This window comes from Channa argus, chromosome 1, assembly GCF_033026475.1.
Source record: "Channa argus isolate prfri chromosome 1, Channa argus male v1.0, whole genome shotgun sequence".
NCBI lineage: Eukaryota > Metazoa > Chordata > Actinopteri > Anabantiformes > Channidae > Channa > Channa argus.
The window spans coordinates 52,145,661-52,166,639 of NC_090197.1; the positions used below are offsets into that span (position 1 = coordinate 52,145,661).

Genomic DNA, 20,979 nt, shown 5'->3' on the forward strand with positions numbered 1-20,979 from the left:
TGTTTTTATCTTTTGGTTTAAAATAAGTTTTTAATTTGTCCACATAGAGAAATAATTACATTAATCAATTCATCGTAAAGAACATTATTTATAACACCGACATGCAGGTTCTTGGCATTATTTTATATCAAATCCTCTGAAATTGCATCTTCATCAAATTCGCATTTTTTAACTTGATACTTTGTAAAACAAAGCTGTGAACCTTTTCAGAATTTCCTTTCTTTCCATGGTGTTTGTATTCTAGTAGAGTTACTGTGCATGAGAAGAGGGATCGAAAGGAGAAAGCTCACTCGCACACACACATCCACATCCACAGAAAAGCATGTCGGTCTTGTCCGATGTCCTGACTGACCCCTCTTGCAATTTTTGGAGGAAACGATTCAGTCAGTGTGTATAAACATCAAAGGAAAGGCCGGAGAAGCATCTGCCTGCAGCACAGAAAAAGGCAGAAGCTTCCCAAGGGCTTTGTGTTGCAGTCACATAAAGCATTAGTGAGCCTGCGAGTTATTCACAGCTATTTTCAATTAAACAGAAAACGAACATATTCTAATTGACACAGCTTAGCGTAACGTGAAAATTTAGTCTAAAGATGTTGATACAACACTTAACTGAAACAAATTGGCAGTAAAACATACTTGCTGCTCTTTTATTGGAACAGCTGTTTCATGTAACTCATCCTGTAACAGATTATTTCTAAGTAACACCACTGGTTAATGTACAAATTCCCTGTGTACTTTTATTTTAGGCAAATTTCTTTATATTTTATATTTGGTTTCTTGATCTGCCGCCAGCTCACACTCAGCGTAGCTGTAAATGGTGGAGAGTGAAGACAACCTTTAATCATTGACAGATACGGATACAAAATGAGCGGAGACACACTGCAAAATCTCAGCTGACGCTCCCTGGCAGGCAATTACTGTGTTTGGAAAAATAAATGAAATGGGTAACAAAATAGGTAAAATTAAGTGTTTCCCAGCCAACACTGAAAGGACCCCCCCCTAATTGCTAGTCCATAAAGAGCCAAAAATACAAAAACAACAAAACATTATATTGTGTTGGCCAATGATGAGCAAAAAGACATTGAAAATGAGCTTTGGCTGTAGCAGAGAAGTCGAGGGAAGAAAAGGACACAGCATGGTTTGTGTAATTACATGTTTTGCCACCATCTGATGTGTGTGTACTGTCTGTCAATCAACGTCAGCGAGTCCATTGGCTGAAGCAGATGGCGGCGAAACAATCGAGCTGGTCATTGACTTTGTTTCTGCTGAGGGAAGGAAGAGGGAGACAACATAACCAAATGACACTCACAATCGCTCCTTCCCACAATATTGTACGTGGGCATAGTGTCGGGTTGTGTCAGGAATGGCCTCGACTAGAGGAGCCTTATTAGATATGGAGAAAAGACATAAATCAATACAAGGGCTTCTCCTCTTTAAGATTAAAGCAGGTCACACACTCACTGATACTCCATCCCTTTAACATGTTATCCAAGATAATTCCCACATCCTCACGCTGCCTTTGTCATGAGCCAAACATGCTCTCGGTCTCCTCACAGTTCACTTCCTCTTGCTACAAGGCAACTAAATCTCCAGTTAAATACAATTAAAGTGACTTCCTCTGCGACATCAGGTTCAGAGGTGGGAGGAATGAATGTACGTGTGGATGATGAAGTGGAGTCTTTGAAGAGTGTTGCTGATGAATTTGGTTAGAGAAGACACTGTGCCACAATAACATTTCCTCCATACTCGATTAGGGGGATTGGGAGCTGGAAATTGCACCTCAGTGCTAAATGAAGCCTAAAGCTTTAATTAACAGCAGCACACAATAGGTGACAGACATCACACACAGTCCACAGCTCTCATGTTTCAGTCCCTCAGTCAGGGAAGTGTCTGGGAAATTTGGGCAGGTGTTGAGGTAAAACAAAACACGATGGGGAGAAGCCCACCATTGTGGTTAAATTGCAAGCATTCATGGTGGTTTTCAAAGGGCACAGGTTGATCCTCTGCTCACTACCTGTCTTACCTTCCTCTAAAAGGGCCTTAAAAGGAAAATCCGCCCTAACTCACTTTAACACAACGATTAGCCACTGGTGACTTAACTTGTTGATGTACTCGAGTTTTCAGTCTTGATATTTGCTAATAAATTCACTCATCGCATTAGTAGGACTTTTTCCAACTTTTCCACTTCAGACTACAAATATTCTAAAATCAAATTGTAAAATTGATTTACGGAATTGAAGATAAAAATACGTTTTTGACACAACTGTAACCTTCGCTTGACTAGGATGTAGTTCAGCTGCTGAATATGTTTGTTGCATTGTGAGCAAAATCAAATACACAAATTAAAGTGAACCAGATATGAATTACAAAAAGTACAAAGTGGAGAGTCCATCAGCTGGAGAAGACACGATGTACTACTGTATTATTTTAAAGTGCTACTGTTCTTGGGTATATGTCAACTGGTGAGAGGATGTACGGTTTAGAACTTTCAACAAAATGTTCATAAAATTAGCACATCAATATTTAATCAAGAATAACATTGATTAACAACATAATATACAGAGCAATAAGCAGCTGAATCTAATACTATACTTTAACCTTATTGTGACACCAAATTTAACTAGTTTTTTTTTATTATTATTTAAGTGGGCGACTATGGCTCAGAAGGTAGAGCAGTCGTCCACCTACACCTGAGTTGTTGGTTTGATCCCCGGTTCCCCCGGTCACATGTCGAAGTGTCACTGAGCAAGACACTGAACCCAGTGAGTGTTGGTCAGCTGCACAGCTCCTCCCCCATCGATGTGTGAATGAGAATTAGTGTAAAGCGCTTTGACTACCAATAGGTAGAAAAGCACTTTAGAAGTGCAGGAGATTTACCATTTATTTCCTTCATCAAGCACAAAACATTGTACTCTACCAATCTCTGCTCAGCTGAATCCACTGTGTTGGAAAACTAAAAAAGTAATGAAAGTTCCCTGACTGTCTTGCATATAAATAGTACATCCCTGTCTACAAATGATTTAAAGTCACCCAGAAAGTGGATATTTCATCTGTTGTGTTGTAAGTGACTTCTGTGTGTTTTACATTGGATGAGATGTCTGGTAACATAAACAGTGAGTCAAATAAAATTATTTACCGGCTCTGTTTATGGTCTAAATACAGAATAACCGTAAAAAAAAAAAAGCATATTAAAGTGTTTGTCGCTTTGTGGGGCATCCATTCTAAAGCAGAACAGCTCATCCACAGTGCAGAGCGCATGAAGCACAGGGGATGCAGTGCCCTAAAAGGATGGTGGCCTAAGAAGGTTGGGAGGAGTAAAGCATGAGTGAGGGGAACAGTTGAAACTAAATCTGGCACAGTGGCCTGTAATTGCTCACTGGGAGGCTACAAGGTTAACACTTGTCTAGACAGAACAATTCAGAGACACACTTTGCTTTGGGAAAATCTCAAGGCCAGAGAACCTGCTTCACTCATCTGCACAGTGCAAACAATAAATTGGGTTTACTTTCTACTAGAAGAACAGCTAAATGAAGCCTGAAAAGGTGGAGTGGGAAATACACATCTTTTATTTCAATCTAATTTTATAACCCTAGTGTGAATCACTGACATATTTGTGCATGTGCTGTTCAATCTCACTTCTAGATTAATTCATTACCAGCATATCCTCATTACATTTTTTGGTAAATTCACTTGCAATCACTGTGACTGTATTATCACTGTTAAATGTATTGTAAAGTCAAATGCTATACATTCATTTTGCAATATCTGATCCTCCATCACTCACATCGAGTCTGTATTGTAGATGGTGGCAGCCTTCACACTTCAGGCAGGGTAACAGGTTGGAGACCTGGACAAAGAGACAAAGAGATGCTCAAGCAGCGTTCACGATCAACCTCTCAACATTTGGTGACATAGACACAAACATGGAGCCCCAATTTTAAATCTGTGTATAGGATCTAAACCAGAAGACACAAGAGACTCAAGAGAAAACTGTTTACAAGCACATTTCCCTTTATAAATTACAATGACCATCAAAATGTTCACACTTTGAGGATCATATTTCCTGAATGAACACTGCACAAGCTGGTGAAGGGAGGGGGGCACCAAGCTCAATGCTTAGTGTTATTAGGGCTCACTGTTATAAGCTGTGGTCACGTTCAGAACTGTGCAAAAGTCTTGGGCCACCATCAGCTTTGCTATTTTAGTAAGGCTGCAATGACAAATGTATTTCTAGGTCTCTTTATTCAGCTATAACCAGAAATTACAGGAAATACATAGAAATTATTTAAAAAATACACAAATTTTTTTTTAGAACAAATCATTTTCCACAGGCAGGTGTCAGTTTTTAGTGTGACCACCCACATCTTAAATTCTTTAGAGAAAACTGTCTTTAAGATTTCCTAAGTACTCTTCTATTATATGATACCAGGCTTCCTACGCATGTTCTGAGATCTTTTCTATAGACTGTTTTTATATCTTGCTCTGAGCAGGTGTTCTCATATCTCTGTGGAGGTCAGTCAATGACTGTCAGTGTTTTATCTTTGCCCCAAAACAATTTCACTTCAGTAGCTGTTTTCTTGGGATCTTTTTGGGATGAGAAACAAAACTGTTCCCCAGCTGACACTGGTTTGATGAATTAAAACCTGTCTGAATGTTTCAGCGTTCATGATCCCATCAGTTCAAACAACATCACCGGTTGGTTCACCAAAGGCTGCACTCATTCTTTGTCCTCCGTAAGTCTTCGTTTTTACATATTGCCACGGATCTTCACGTCAATATTTGGAAACTTTTGCATATGTCATATTTGTTTTTTTTCTGACAAATGTTCACTTTTACTCTCTTACTTTTGTTCCATGAATTTGATGTGATTCATTGATTTGCATCATTGTGCAGGTGATATTCACAGGCAGCTATGTGCAGCGTATTCACCTTGATGTCGCAGCTGTAGGCTTCTTACATGTTTGCCTATAAACATTTGAAGAGTTCAGTCTCAGAGATTCTCAGCTATTGACAGCGGTGGGCAGAGGATTGTTATTAAAAGATTCTGTGAATGTGGGGCAGCACGATGGTGGAGTGATTAGAGACGCCAACTCGCACCCTTATTCTTACTTTCCTGGCTGTGTTTGACGGACGTACAGTTTCCTTCAATTTCATTTCTTACCCCAAAACAAAAATAGTAATTGCAAAAGGAAAAGCAAGCTTAACATTGTTCAGCCTAATTTCATTATGCAAATCCATGGATAGTTATTTTCTCCCCATTCCAAAGACATGGACGTTATTGGTGACTCTAAATCGCCCGTAGGTGTGAATGGGAATGGTTGTCTGTCTGTGTATGTCTCTCTGTGTTGAGACAGACTACAGACCTGTCCAGGGTGGACCTTGCCTTTTGCCCAGTGGCAGCTGGGATAGGCTCTAGCCCCCCTGAGACCCTACTAGGATAAGCAGTTACACCTAATGGATAATTGGACTGAAGGATTCTTGTAATGTTAGTCGACTTACATAGTTTTGCTATAATGACCTGGTGTCTCACTTGCATACAGCCGTGGGTAATTCTAGGGGGTGACCAGGGGGCTTATTTAAAGTGATATTAATTTGACATGAGGTTCAGTTAGTTATGATTAACTGTCAGACAACTGTTGGAATTCTTATTACAGTATTCTTACTGCATACAAACCAGACTGGGTCACCAGCTCCTGGTTGTTTTGACTGCAGCACAGTCTCAGCTGATGAACCTCCTGTCGATGTGCAGTCTCACCATCGTCCGATTTCTGGAATGATGGTGTCGAACACAGAGCCAAAATACACAAGCAAAAGCTGTGCATATGTCCCGGGGGTGTCGAGGCTGTAACGCAGTCCCATGTTAACTGCATCACCTGCAGGCAAACTGCAGAGGGTCTAGCAGGGGCCCTTTTATTTCTTTCAGGTGGTTAAACACTCATTCAAAGGATTTCATGACCTCAGAGCGATTTACTCATTTAATCCATTTATTTTCTAGTTATATTCTAATAAAGGGAAATTATTATACATGGTCATCGTTGCATTTCTAAAACAACAATTCTTATCGGAGCCTAAGATGTTTGCACAATACTGCACATAGCAGATTTAAACCACAACAAGTACAAAATATATATATATTCACAATCAATACACTTTGGTCTGGTCTGGCAGCCCCACAGTGCCTCCTCTCTGTGTGCTGTGCACCTAGAGCAGGTCTGTGTTTGGTTTAGTTTGCTTGTGTTTTGTCTATTTTTATGTGTTTTCTTAAACTGAAATGCTTTGAGCTTTCAGGGACAGCAGGCATAAGTCCAGAGCTTAAATTCTTTTATAGCCCACAGAAAATGGAATTTAAAGGAGACGAAGCTTACTGGCATTGGTCTGGGACTCCAAGGCTTCCCGCCGCTTGAGCAGAACCCTCTGCAGCTCCTCATCGCGCTTTGTTGTCGGAGACACTGCCTTCGGTTGGGGGAGGTTTCGATTTAAATTCTCCTGGACAGTTTCAACAAAAACACATAAAGCACATGCAGTAGAAGAAACTTTGTTTTTACTGCTACTTGTCTGACATTAACAGAGGTGACTGCATAATTACAATTAATAAAACATCCACAGTTTATCCACTAATTTTTATCTAGTATGTCCAGTCTATTGCAGTAGAACTTTAAGATATGTGACTACATTTCATTTCATTGTAACATCACATTTTGCTATGAGCACACACACAAACATCATCGAAAACAAAGTCTCTCTTTCTGTGTAAACACAGTGAAAGTTCAACTCGTAAAATATGGCTTGTGAGGACATTTGATTCTTTTATTACCATGATTCCTTTAAGTTCCTGAATGGCAGAATTAGAGGGCAGCCTCTGCATCTGATAAAAGGAAAATAGGACGAAAAAGATGTGTTGGTAAATAAACAGCAGTCTGTCACATTATACTTATTTTTCCTCATTCTGCACTTAGAGGCTAAACTGCACCTCTTACCACAGAGATGAGACACTGTAGGCAAGCCCAAGAATGTATGCTTTCTACAAGAAGCAAATGTGTCAGAACACAATTATTTTGAGTCACGCCAATTTTCCCATCTTCATTATTTATAATTGACTTGCAGAGCCGGTCCTAATGCTATCCAATTTGGCGGAGTTGTTGTGGTGGAGGAACATGCAGACCTAAAGATGTCTTGGCCATATGTCACGTTTTATCAAAACAAGCAGCTCTTAAATAATCCCACACACTGATGGATTTAAGAGCAGCGAACATTATATGTTCAACAATGAACAAAACCCCCCGTTCAGGCCCCACAGTCCTGGACATGTGCTGCCTCTGATTTAGGATGGTAATTTCAACAAATATGACAACCAGTCACACACATGCTCTTCCTTTCAGAATTCCCCATGTTCACAGTGGTACATTAGGTTGTTTTGGACTTTTCTATTAACTCTATGTATGTGTTCTTTCCCTTCTCTGTCTGTTCAATACAGAAAGTTCTGCTTCTCTTTAATGCAGACAAACAGTGAATGAAGCAACAGTGGTACCATAGTAGTATTTACAGGTGCAGTGACCAGTGTTGTTTATTCCCAAACTTCCCTTTACCTCTTAAATCATTGTCCTAATATGTCATGTCATTGAGATTTTGAAATATTCCTATAGTCAAATATCCCCAGAGTGACTAGATCATACAGTGTCTAATCCTTTTACTTGACTTTACAGTAATGATCAGTCATAACATTATGACCACTGACAGGCGAAGTGAATAACAATGGTTATCTCATTACAATGGCACCTGGAAATGGGTGACATATGCAGTATTTGGTAGCAAGTTAATATTTTGTCCCTGAAGTAGATGTGTTTAAAGACATTTAGTGACTTTGACGAGTCTGATGGCAATACAACTTAAAACTGTGGCTTTTGTGGGATTTTTCTGGTGTGCAGTGGTCAGGAGCTACCAAAAGTGAACCAAGGAAGGAAAGCTGGTGAACTGGCAAAAGGGTCAATGGGAGCAACTAAGTTGGGGTTCAGTGTCTTGCTCAAGGACACTACGACCAGAGGAGCTGGGGATCGAACCAACAACTGTGAGACTGGTGGACAACCGCTCTACCTTCCTACGCCATGCTGACCCCATGTCCACATCCAAAAGCCCCTAACAATGGGCACAAAAGCATCAAAACTGACCCACTGAGCAATAAGAGTAGGTGGCCACATGAATCACATTTTCATTTACATCAACTGTGAGTTGTGATTGTGCATCGTCGACCAGGGGAGGAAATGACACCAGTATATGGGAAGAATGTAGCCATGCAGTGTGAGACTTTGATGCATACTGTGGTGAAAAACCTTGGGCCCTGTGATTCATATGGATGTGACTGGATGACACATTAAAACTACCTAAATATTGTTGCTGAATAAGTAAGGCCAGATACCACAGCTCACCTTCAGAGGTCTAGTGGAGAATATACATCTACGTATGGGTCAGGAATGAGTTGGTTGCAAAGGAGGAACCTATTCAATTTTAGGAGGGTTCATGGCATCAACTTGGAGGCAGTTTAGATTTGACACCATGGATTAAGAAAATCAGGAGTAAAGGTTACGCAAGTTTGCTGAGTTTTCAAAATGCACAAGTGTAAAGTAACGTTAGTTTGTCAGTAAACCTTAAAAGCTCCTTTAAAAAAACTCACCCATTTGATCCTAATGACAAAAAAGTAATCTTCCCAAAAACAGCTGTTTAAATGACTCAATATTTTAAAACTACTTCAGCCTGAAATATTCATCTTAAATATGAATTATATTTTGTTTTTTTTAACCCGTTAAAAGCCATTATGTTTGCATAACACCCTAATTTATTTTTATCAAAACACTGCATTGACTAATGAGTGAAAACACAGTCTAACATCTAATTTCATTAGAAAGGAATCCTCACAGAAAATGGTAAAAAGCGGGACATTTTTCTGCAAGATTTGAATAGGAAAAAGTACAGATATAAAAATTAAAAATAGAAGGCTACTAGTCCAAAATGAAATCTTAACCTAAAGGATTGCATTGGTTTAAAAATTGCATTTTCAATGCAACATTTTTTGACATTAGGATCATTAGGATCAAATGTGTCAGTTTTTGTGTAGCTGAGCAACTTCAGGCTAATTTATTGAACTGACATGCAATTTTGAGCTTTATTCATTCAACACAGCCAAAAGGCACCATAAATATAAATATTAAATGTCACATTTTAGTGAACGACTTTGAGAAAATAGCATATTAGTTCAGTCAAACTTCATTTCTTAAAAAAACTGAATATCCATGACATCACATAACTCAAGAGCAAAGATCACCTCAGTGACAGTGTAAAGGGGAAAAAATAGTCCTGACAGTTTAAAATAAAATAGCTTAAAAAGGCAGAGATGTACAGTGTGACCAGCACATCTCTGGTCATACTGGGGTCATATGTCATTCAAAAGACATTGATCGGATAAGATACCTGTCTCCTTGCCCCCTTAGATGACTGGCCGACTGGTCGAAGTTGAATGCCTTTCTTGATTCTTTGCATCATTTCCTCCACTGCCTGGTGCTTGATGTCCATGTCTGAGAATGACAGACACATGATTTCATCACCAAGCTCGAGGTTTAGTGGCCTTTTTTCAACAGATTTATGGCATTTAGTCACTGACACTTAAGAGGAAATGGGAAACAGTGCCAAGAATCAAAGTGAGATTAACCAATTCTGAGAGGTATGTGTAATTGTGTACTTCACAGGCATCATTAGCATGGCCACTGAAATAAAGATCATTTAGATGTAAAAGCTTACAAATGGCACAAGCACCTGGGAGTATTCAATGAAGGTTTTGTTAGAAAAACTCAAGGGTTTTACTCTTAATTATACCATAAATTCTGCCTGAACTGTATTATCATACATTCTATTTTAGGATGGATGTAGCTATAGTCATAGATACACGCAAATAAATAATTATTGTTCTGCCTGCTAATTTTGTTCAATTCGAAGTACAACTGTAGAGCCTTCAGAGCCTTTGTAGTGTGGTGCTTAATTCATCTGAAATGAATTTTTACTTGATGGGTAAAAACACAGTTTTTCATAGAAAAGTTCTGGGGCTTTCTCAAGTTCATGAAAGATGGGAACAAAAATTCAAATTCGGAAATAATCCAGCCTATTGGTGAAGAAATGTGAATATTTAATTTTCAAACATAGGACATTCAGTGGGATGCACAATGGGACCATTATCAGTAAGATGCCTTTAAAATGTCACACAAAAATTAATTCCTGTTCATGAAATAGTAAAATATTTTCCTCCCAAGTGCTCAGAAAGAGACTATTATTCAGGTGTCGGAGTAGAAGATCCTTGGGTGGCCCCTATTCAGCACTGTTTGTAATTTTAACAAATACCCTGTGCGAGGTGCCCAATTCACTCACATATTCCAAAAGTGTTAAACAATTTGAGAATAGCCTGTTCACAGTGTAGCCTTTGAGTCAACATGGTGGTTGTACCAGCTCCAACAAGTCAAGGCTTCCGTTTTGTCTGCACAAATTGAGGAATTTAACATGTCGACCTAATAGTTCAGCGATGGAGTTTTGTGACCACAGTGACCAAACATTTGAGCCTTTTTTTGGTTCCTCAGCAATAAGTTAATCTCTTAGTTGCGCAGTGGTGCATAGGAATTATGTTCTATTGGGTTTTTTTTTTTTGCTCATTACTTTTCATTATTAACAAAAGTAATCGAATATACTTTTCTTGTTTCTCCTTTTGCTCAATATCATTATCATGTTTAAAATCTGTGTATGTTTAGTTTTACTCAGCTGATCTACGCTCTTAGAAAAATAGCAACAATCTAATCAACTGCTGGTTCGTGAGTCTTAATTATGCACATTGTGGCCTATTAATACTGCACTGCATTAAATAACAAAGACTGGCGTCAGTTTATAACTGTGTTCGAAAAAAATAATTGACACCTGCCATTAAAACCAAATTCTCCTTTACCCAAATTTAAACATCCGAATTGATGCACTGGCAAACACTGTTCTGTGTAGTTTACTTTGTGGATCTGATATATGTACCCGGTGTTTTGGCGGAGTCCTGGACCACCAGTGGGATGTCAGTACAGTCTCTCCTCTTTCGAATCAATGACAACAGAGAGCTACAGGAGAAGGGACAAATGAAGATGAGCTGATTGCTAATGAATCGGTCAAATAATTAAAGGGATTTTCTAGGTCTCCAGTTTTAAACACAACAAATAAATAAATAATGAAATAAAGCATTAGATGTCTGCACACCAGCATTTCACCTTTGGTCAACAGAAGCAGTAAAAGCAAAAACGATGAGATAAGTACCCAGGATGTAGGCGGCTCTCTCTCTCTGAAGGCCTTTAGAGCCAGTTCAATATCTTGCCGTGACTCAAAGCAGCTGAAAACGGCGACTCTAAACCTACAGCACCAGAAAGCACGACACCTACCCACCTGAGGATCCACTTACTTTCCAGTGCCTCTGGTGTCAGAGGGCTGTTGTTGGTGTTAATTAGAAAATAGTCAAAATCTTTAAAGAAGATTCACAGACCCCAGACTCTCTTCGGGATGAAGTTTTCCATTTTATGAAAGCCACATTCAGGACCAAAGATATTTGGACAGTTGTGATGCTCTGTCAGACGTTTATAGTCACCCTCAGTAAAGTCTTCATTGTTGACTTTGATGGTCCTGGAGGATGTTTATGATCTGACCAACTTTTATAAAAGCGTTTCCTTAATCAGAGCAGACGTTCATATAATCTACCACAGTAGTTTTCTGTGGCCTCAAGAACCTTTGTGTTCCATCAGTGTGTGCTTTCTTTTGAAGAAAGTGGCAAAAAGTTGATTTTGCCAAACTTAGCGTTTTTCCTCTTGCTCTCTCGAATGCATTTGTTTGGGTTTTTCAGACTAATAATTATTCATAATTTCCTATCTTTGTCAAATTTGAATGGCAGTGTAGCAGCATTTTAGAAACTAGTAAAATACTTGAAAACAAACCTTCAAAGCTGCTCCTGCCAGCAAGAAGCGGTAAAAAGTTATTAAAAGCTTTTCATTATTATTTTATAACATCAGGTTGCAAAAGCAATCAAAATAATAATTGCTCACCTTAAAATGATACTCATATCCACATTGCCCAGAGTGTCCAAAATTCTAGAATCACTAGTGAGCTCACCACTACCTGTTTCGATAGAAGTAAAGTCCTGCTGTCCAGCCACAGCAGTGAGGCTTTAGTGCTGCTCATAGCACAGCACCAGCTGCAGCTGCTGTGGTGGATGAAAATGTGACTTCACCTGATAAAAAGCAACACTTTGCTGTGCTCCCATTGCTTTTGAATCTGCAGAATATAATATGATGCAAAATTCAGTCAGTGTCCAAATATTTATGGAGCTGAGTTTACATCTAAAATACATGAAACTGAAATTTTTTTACTAACTCAGGGACCAGCAGCCCACAGCTCCAGAGCTGAATCGGGCTCTTTAGCCCATCACTAGTGGTTTTCTGGCGTTGTCATAAATTATGGAAATAAATAACAATTTAGTTTTCCCATTTTGATGTTACTATTTAAAGTCTACGTCAACTAAAAACAGTGATGAAATTAGAGACCTGTGGCTTAAAGCACGTACACTTCTGTGCATTGCTATGAGGTGGACGTCACTGCTCCATTATCGCTGGTAGCTTTTCAGAGGGAAGCTCCTGAAAAGGTTTGCAGCGCAAGTGGAACACGGGAAAACCATTCTGGAAAGCAAAGACCAGACCTATCCAGACCTGGGAAATATCGATTGGCTGGATAATTAGCACCCTGTGGTGGACATGACAAGTTACATCAAAAGCCTGACAGTGAAGCCTGAACATGGTGCCTGTCAGATGTCTATATGTTTGGGGTTTGTCATCAGCCTGTGGCAGTGGCTAGTGCGTCAGAAGTCTCCGTTCCTGTGTCGGGGGTTTAAGTGGGCCACAGTGCTCTGTTGATTTTTAACATTGCTGCTTTCAAACAGTTTTAGGATTTGGGAATTAGGTTTTGGGATCAATATGTCTCCATATATTTGCCACCCTGATAGGGACAGCGCACATTTACACACGGTACCAATAACGTTATTTAATTACCTTATTATTGGCTTTACTAACATGTGTTTTCTATAGGGTTTCTATGGTGGCTGTGCTCAGCACAAATTCATCAAAGCTGCCACTGTATTTACATTTTAAGTAAAAGTATAAATATCATTTCTTTTATCTCATATATCTCTTATATTTTGAATTTAGATAAACTGTAAAGGGCTCAAATCGTTGTTGTCCCTCCGGACAGATGTTTTTCCCTTCAGACCCATCTTGGCTGTTCCGATAAGAAAAGGTTACCTGGCCTAACAGATGATGTACAGAACACATAAAACCTGAGTGGGTTGGAGGTCGGGGCTGGGGCTGGAGGAAGTGGAGGTGGTGGGGGAGGCAGAGGTGCCGGAGCTGGGGGTGGGTTGGTAGCTGCCTGCAACTTCTTCTGGAGCTCCTCAACTGGTCATGTCAATAAAATCCAGGTACAGCACCAAGAACACAAACCAAAAGCCTTTAAGTCAAGATTCTGATGAACAACTAATGGTTGACAAAAAACATGAGCAAAATCTCTTTGGTCGTAATATAAATGAAGTGGAGCTGTTGTAGCCTGTACTCAGTGAGTCCTCTGTACTATGTTACATTGTGCCCTGTCCGTGCAGTTATTCTCACCTGTAAAGCGCATGTCCTTGGCCTCTGCTTCAGCCTTAGAGCATCTGTCACTGTATTCCCTCTTCTCCTCCTCCACAAGCTCCAGTTTGCGCCTTAATGCCATCACTTCCCTCTGAGCGTCACAGCTCCTCAGCCTGTCCTCCATCTGCTTTATCTGAGGACAGACATCCACACTTTTAGTGTTACAGCAGATTCTAAAAAAATACTTCATGTTAAATTTTATTAAAGGACATTTCCTTTTCTTTGGTTTTTAAAAAAATGGGTAAAATGTTCACATGCAATTATACATTAAAAGATTCAATTGAACTGAAAAAGAACAGTTCTGCAGTGTTGTTGGCTGTACAGCTGCAGTTCCTGTAGGGGGGATTTCATATAAGTAGCACTGGGTAGATGCCAGCTCACCCCCTCCCCAACCCTAGTTCCTTAACCAGAGTATTAATTGTTCCTCAAATGAAGGGTATGTCTCACCTCCACCCCAGCATCAGGGGAGATCAGTGATCCCACTCAGCTCTAATTGTTTTCCATCAGTGCCAGAGGAGGTGGGAGGGTGCTGGAGGCTATGCTGCTGTTTTTAATTATTCATCTGGCAGGTCATGGCCAGGATAACTCACCCAGCTCTTTCGACCTTTGTAATTAACCAGCTAAATAAGTCTGTTTTGATCTATATGAATTACAGCCATTAGTCCTTTGCTTCTATTTCAAGTATTTCGTGTTTTAAATGAGTTAAGCGTGAATGAATAACTATAGTACAAATACTGCAGGTTAGTTTAGATTATTGGTCCAAAAATATTTTCATATGCATCTACACGTACACATATACATTTATACCTGCACACAAACACAATAATTTATAATTCTTTGGAAATTATGTACATTAGAAGCTAAGGCTTATTTAGACCGCAAATAAGACCACTTGGAACCTGTAGAGTTCTGGATTGAAAACCACACTAGCATCATTACTGTTAAGTAAATACAATATGTTGAATTTTTATTTAATTTTGCACTCTGATGCCTCATGTTCAAAATAAAATATTGCGCCTCCATCACTTAAAAAAAAAAAAAAAACATCGGGGAGAGTGGTACATAAGTGCACCCAGATGGTCGATCATAAAGTTTATTAACAAAATCATTGGGACAAAAGTAACCATATAAATCTCTCCAGGACGAGGACAACTTTCACATTAGCTTAACGCAGAAAGCCTGGATTAAATAGATAAGAAAAGCCTGGCTAGATGGAAAAGAACCTGACTTCAAACAAATAAAAAATGAAAAAAGGGACTGAGCGATTAAAATGGATAAACATTTCAGGCTGAGTGAAATAATAAGGCTACAACATAAAGACAGACTGAACTATAAAAAGGTAAATGTCATGTTGGTGGGTAATTAGACTAAATGAGGGGCAGCGTGAATTAAGCATATCACACATGGGGTAAACAGACTAAACAGGCAAACTAAATTCAGGGCTGGCAGAGTAACCAAAGAACACATGAGGACTGACTGAGTGAATCCAAAAAAACTAAAACCAAAAACAGACAGAGTGAACAAGAGTACCAAACATGGGACAGGTTAGGAGAGCAAGACACGAAGACAGACAGAATTAACTAGAAGCTTAGTCAATGTCGGTTGAGTGAACAGAGGTGCTCAAAAGTAGGACAGACAGAGTTAAGGAGAGTGAACCAGAGATGATCATTAGTTCTTTTCCTTACAGGAAAAGAACTAATGAGAAGGCAGATAGATTGAATCAGACAGGAGAAGTAAACATGAGGAGGGCAGGGAAACTAAAACTGAACACCTCAGTCTGAAAACAACTCACATAAACATGAAATAAGACCAGGATGTGATAACCAGATAAGGGATCAGAGGGGGCCGATCAACAGATGAACGAGGCCGATCTGTGGACAATGTTCTGGCACCAGGGAAAAAGTGAATGGTTCTTGATTGGAGACAGAGATGGACCAATCGACAGGGTGGAGCCAGGTTTGAGTGAGTATAAGGGAGACTGGGGCTGTATGTGTGGGTGAGGGCAGATCAGATCAGAACAGGGGAAAAAGGTGAAACAAAAACCACCTTAACTACTCTGAACAAGCGGCAGATTAATCGAACATAACTCTATGAGGTGGCCTTTAATTAATCAAGTGGAGTTACATTAACTTAATTCACATTAAATAATTCACATTTTTACTTTTTATTCAACTAGACTTTGTGTCCAGGGTTGACATAAGTATAACATTTCATTTCTTTGATTGTAGGGAAAACTGCTGTTTATGTGCTATAATTAAGTCAATAATTACAAAAAATTACAAGAAAATTTATCAACTAAATATAAAAATTGATAACACAACTCAGGGGAGCCTCACACAAATAATGGACCTTAAATTCAAAGAACCCTCCAAACTAGTGTAGAAATGTCAAATTTTAAATAAATGATACTCCTTAAAAACAATATAACTTTTCTTTATCTTTCAAGTGGTTGTTATTAGTGTGGCACATCCAAACCAACATGATTTAACATAGAAGTATGTGACAAATATTCAAATGCAACCGCAAGGGGGCACAAGCCAGTGCCTTCTTGTGCCAGTCACAAGTCTAAATAAATGCAGAGGGTTGTGGCAGGAAGAGCATCCGACGTAAAACACATGCCAAATTAAAAATGCGAATCATGACAATGACTTCCATACTGGATCGGTCGGGGCCTGGGTTAACAACGACCGCCACCGGTGCTGTTGACCTACAAGGTACCGGTGGAAATTGGACTACTGTTGGTTGACGTCAAAGAAGAAGAGGAGGAAGGTGTGTTCGTAGGCAGAGAGAGAAGAGGAAACTTACGAATGTAGGACTGACAGTAGGGACTTTGAATGTTGGGACTATGACAGGGAAGGGTAGAGAGTTGATTGACATGATGCAGAGAAGGAAGGTGGATATACTGTGTGTCCAGGAGACCAGGTGGAAAGGTAGTAGGATGTGAGTTAGAAGAGAAGGAGGAAATTCTGGTGTGAGTTAGATTAAGTGATGCAGAGCATCCACAGAGGTGAGAGGGTGGTGATTGGTGCGGATTTCAATGAACATGTAGGTGAAGGGAGCAGAGGTTATGAGAATGTGATGGGAAGGTTTGGTCTTCAGGACAGATGGTGGTAGACTTTGCAAAGAGGATGGAAAAGGATGGCGGCAGGCTCTGGGTGGTTTGGAGATGCTTCCAGATGACTGGATCACTACAGCTAATGTGATCAGGGAGACAGGTAGGAGGGTACTCGATGTGTCATCTGGAAAGAGGAAAGTGGACAAGGAGACAAAGAGACTTGGTGGTGGAATGAGGAAGTTCAGGAGCGTATACAGAGAAAGAAGTTAGCTAAGAAGAAGTGGGACACTGAGAGGACTGAAGAGAGTAGACAGGAGTACAGGGAGATACAGTGTAAGGTGAAGGTAGAGGTGGCAAAGGCCAAACAAAGAACATATGAGGACTTGTATGTTAGGTTGGACACTAAGGAGGGAGAGGTGGATTTGTACAGGTTGGCCAGACAAGGAGATAGAGATGGGAAGGATGTGCAGCAGGTTAGTGTGATTAAAGATAAGGATGGAAATGTATTGACAGGTGCCAGGAGTGTGATGGGAAGATGGAAGGAGAACTTTGAAGAGTTGATGAATGAGGAAAATGAAAGGCAACGAAGATTAGAAGAGGTGACTGGTGTGGAGCAGGAAGTAGCAAATATTAGTAAGAGTGAAGTGAGGAGGATGTTGAAGAGGATGAAGAATATAAAGGCAGTTGGTCCTGATGACAAACCTGTGGAAGTATGGAAGTGTCTAGGAGAGGTGGCAGTAGAGTTTCTGACTAGTTTGTTTAACAAGATCTTGGAGAGTGAGAGGATGCTGAGGACTGGAGGAGAAGTGTACTGGTGCCAATTTTTAAGAACAAGGGAGATGTGCAGAGCTGTGGCAACTACAGAGGAATAAAGCTGATGAGTCACACAATGAAGTTGTGGGAAAGAGTAGTGGAAGCTCGGCTAAGGGCAGAGGTGAACATTTTTGAGCAGCAATATGGTTTCATGCCTAGAAAGAGAACAACAGATGCAGTATTTGCTTTGAGGATGCTGATGAAGTACAGAGAAGGTCAGAGTGAGTTGCATTGTGTCTTCATAGATTTAGATAAAGTGTATGACAGGGTGCAGAGAGAGGAGCTGTGGTATTGTATGAGGACGTCTGGAGTGGCAGAGAAGTATGTTAGAGTGGTGCAGGACATGTATGAGAGCTGTAAGACAGTGGTGAGGTGCTGTAGGTGTGACAGAGGAGTTCAAGGTGGAGGTGGGTCTGCATCAAGGATCAGCTCTGAGCCCCTTCTTGTTTGCTCTGGTGATGGACAGACTGACAGATGAGGTTAGACAGGAATCTCCATGGACTATGATGTTTACAGATGACATTGTGATTTGTAGTGAGAGCAGGGAGCAGGTGGAGGAAAATCCAGAGAGGTGGAGGTCTGCTCTGGAAAACAGAGGAATGAAGCTTAGCTGCAGTAAGACAGAATACATGTGTGTGAATGAGAGGGACCCAGGTGGAACAGTGAGGTTACGGGGAGCAGAGGTGAAGAAGGTGCAGGACTTCAAGTACTTAGGGTCAACGGTTCAGAGCAACGGTGAGTGTGGAAAAGAGGTGAAGAGGCGAGTGCAGGCAGGTTGGAACAGGTGGAGAAAAGTGTCAGATGTGTTGTGTGATAAAAGAATATCAGCAAGAATGAAAGGAAAGATGTTCAAGACGGTGGTGAGACCAGCAATGTTGTTCGGCTTAGAGACAGTGGCACTGAAGAAAAGACAGGAGGCAGAGCTGGAGGTAGCAGAGCTTAAGATGTTGAGGTTCTCTTTGGGAGTGACGAGGATGGACAGGATCAGGAATGAGTACATCAGAGGGACAGCTCATGTTAGATGTGTTGGAGCTAAAGTCAGAGAGGCCAGATTGAGGTGGTTTGGACATGTTCAGAGGAGAAACTGTGAATATATCAGTAGAAGGATGCTGAGGTTGGAGCTGCCAGGCAGGAGGTCTAGAGGAAGATCAAAGAGGAGATTTATGGATGTAGTGAGAGAGGACATGAAGTTAGTTGGTGTGAGAGAAGAGGATGCAGAGGATAGAGTTAGATGGAGGCACATGATTCTCTGTGGAGACTCCTGAAAGGGAACAGCCCAAAGGAAAAGAAGAAGATGTGACAAATATTCAGGTGTTTTAGACAGTAGGATTAGAGTCAGGTGTACGAGGTCCTGCCTTATTTGCTATCAAAGTCTGAGCTTGACAACACGTTTGTAGAAATGTCTAAGCTGAACTGTCTTCGGGCTCAGGGTGCATGGTCCATTACCCTTGTTAAAAGATGGCTGGGTGGTGACCCTCATGTTGCACATAACAACTTGGATTATATTAGCTCCACTTAGCCTGCATCATGCCTTCGTGATTGCCTGTCAGTCTATTGCCTCTGCTCAACCTCAAAGTAAGACGAAGTTCCAGCCGGGTGATAAAGTCTTGGAACTGTGGTACTGTGGTTTCAGCCTGCAGGCTAAATTTCTTGTCCTTATGGGTATTGGCCTCTAAATCCTCAAGCCCTGGAGATTTCTGCTTTTGTTCTGCCAGATCATTATCTGCAGGACAAAGTAAAATGTTCTGCATTTATACGGCACTTTTCCACCTATTGGTACTTAAAGAGCTTTACACTGCTTCTCATTCACACTCACACATAATATATTTAGGTAAGCAGGTAGGTCAAGGACAAGTATGTCCAGCAACTGCAAATGTGGATTTCCCAGTGCCAAAGACCTGACGAGAGCTCTGTCGGTTTAGGCTGGTTACTATGTGGATTTTTTTATATTATTCTTACTGTATACATTGATCCAAAACATCCTCACACCCCAGGCGAGTTGGACCTGAAGTGACATCTACGATGGACTATATGCAGCTCTGTGTGCATAGAGTAATGTAAATGCACAGTGATGTAGTAACATTGTTCAGCTAGACAGCAAACAATTAATCCCAGTGAGCAGCATCTCCTCATCAGTGTCAACACAGAGAAGATATACAACAACAAACCTTTGCCCCCTGTACCCCAGTGGGAAACTTGCAACCACCCACTGTAAATGTTCAGTAAATCATTGAAGTTTGTGTACACAGACCTGGTCCTGGTGCTCCAACGTCTGTGTCTCCAGATCCTGGGTCAGTCTGGCCACCTGGCTGAGGGCTTCCTGAAGAGCTTGGCTGGATGAGGAGCTCATTAGGATTAGACTCTGTCTCTTCAGCTTTTTTTGCTCAACCAACATCTAAGACAAATTCAGCACACGGTATTTCAACACACAAAAAAATCAAACAATGTAAAACAATACAAATGTCATTAAATGAGGAACATGGATGTCTAGTGAAAAAACTCACTGCTCTGGCAAAGTTCTCTGCCTCCATCCTCAGATCGCGCTCTAGGTCCAGTGTGTCCTGCAAGGTCTCATATTCCTCCACAGCAAACTGAGACACTGGACAAAGATCCACATGTTTACATGACTGCATGTAAATAATAATAACTTTTCTTTCATTTGCAGAAAATTGCAAGTCATTTTCTCCTTTTCTTGACATTTAAACAGCAACTTTTCTAGGAGAAGGATCTTGTACTTTTCTTAACCAAGCTATAAAGCAGTCAAAGTAAAAATAAACACCATACAGTCACACGATTTTAGAATAAAAACTACAGATAAAAGATCGAGTAATGCAATGCCCACTGTATTCTGATATGGAATTCAAACCGAGGAAGAAAAGAAACATTACACCTTCCTCTAACCTCTGTTATATTTCCCAAGAAGCTTCTTTTGCTGCAGGGTCTCAGCGATCAAAAGACTGTTACAGTGTTTCTCCTTTAGCAGCTGCAAATGGAAGATGGGAGAAAAACACTATGGGCAAAAAATACAGTTTGCAGTATAGTTTATAGTAAACAATATTAATGTCGAATCATCAAGTCACTTGTGAGTGTTGATTCACACGCTACAAGGTTACAAATTTGTCTACGAAAATTGTTAGATTAATCAGCAACATTTGCAATAAACGCTGTTTATCATTTGTAAATCGATAATGAAATTTAACACATTACAATTTTCTCTGTGCAAAGCTGCAGTTTCGAGTTCTATTTTTTTATTTATTTATTTATTTTTATGCTCAACAAGCTAAAAAACAGTGTCGCGTTTTCAACAATTTACGAGCCTTGTTGGTCAAACCGATTTATTATGGAGTCTGATTGGTCAAAGCATTGTAAAACAGATGAA

At 40.2% G+C, this 20,979-nt stretch overlaps 1 protein-coding gene across 3 annotated transcripts in view; it reads right to left on the reverse strand.

The window, feature by feature from the left end:
* Window positions 1-43: 43 nt before the first annotated feature.
* The window catches only part of shtn1 (shootin 1), a 38,782-nt gene continuing 17,846 nt past the window's right edge, over window positions 44-20,979 (reverse strand). Inside the window, exons 7-17 of one of the 3 annotated variants that reach the window (XM_067475798.1) lie at window positions 20,502-20,583; window positions 20,105-20,199; window positions 19,852-19,995; window positions 13,712-13,865; window positions 13,384-13,501; window positions 11,052-11,131; window positions 9,462-9,565; window positions 6,814-6,864; window positions 6,365-6,485; window positions 3,784-3,846; window positions 44-1,261 (exon numbers count right to left, since the gene is read on the reverse strand). In XM_067475798.1, the coding sequence (XP_067331899.1) occupies window positions 3,815-3,846; window positions 6,365-6,485; window positions 6,814-6,864; window positions 9,462-9,565; window positions 11,052-11,131; window positions 13,384-13,501; window positions 13,712-13,865; window positions 19,852-19,995; window positions 20,105-20,199; window positions 20,502-20,583 (981 nt within the window). In that variant the 3' untranslated portion in view covers window positions 44-1,261; window positions 3,784-3,814. The other 2 variants (XM_067475789.1, XM_067475781.1) reach the window with 2 other exon arrangements.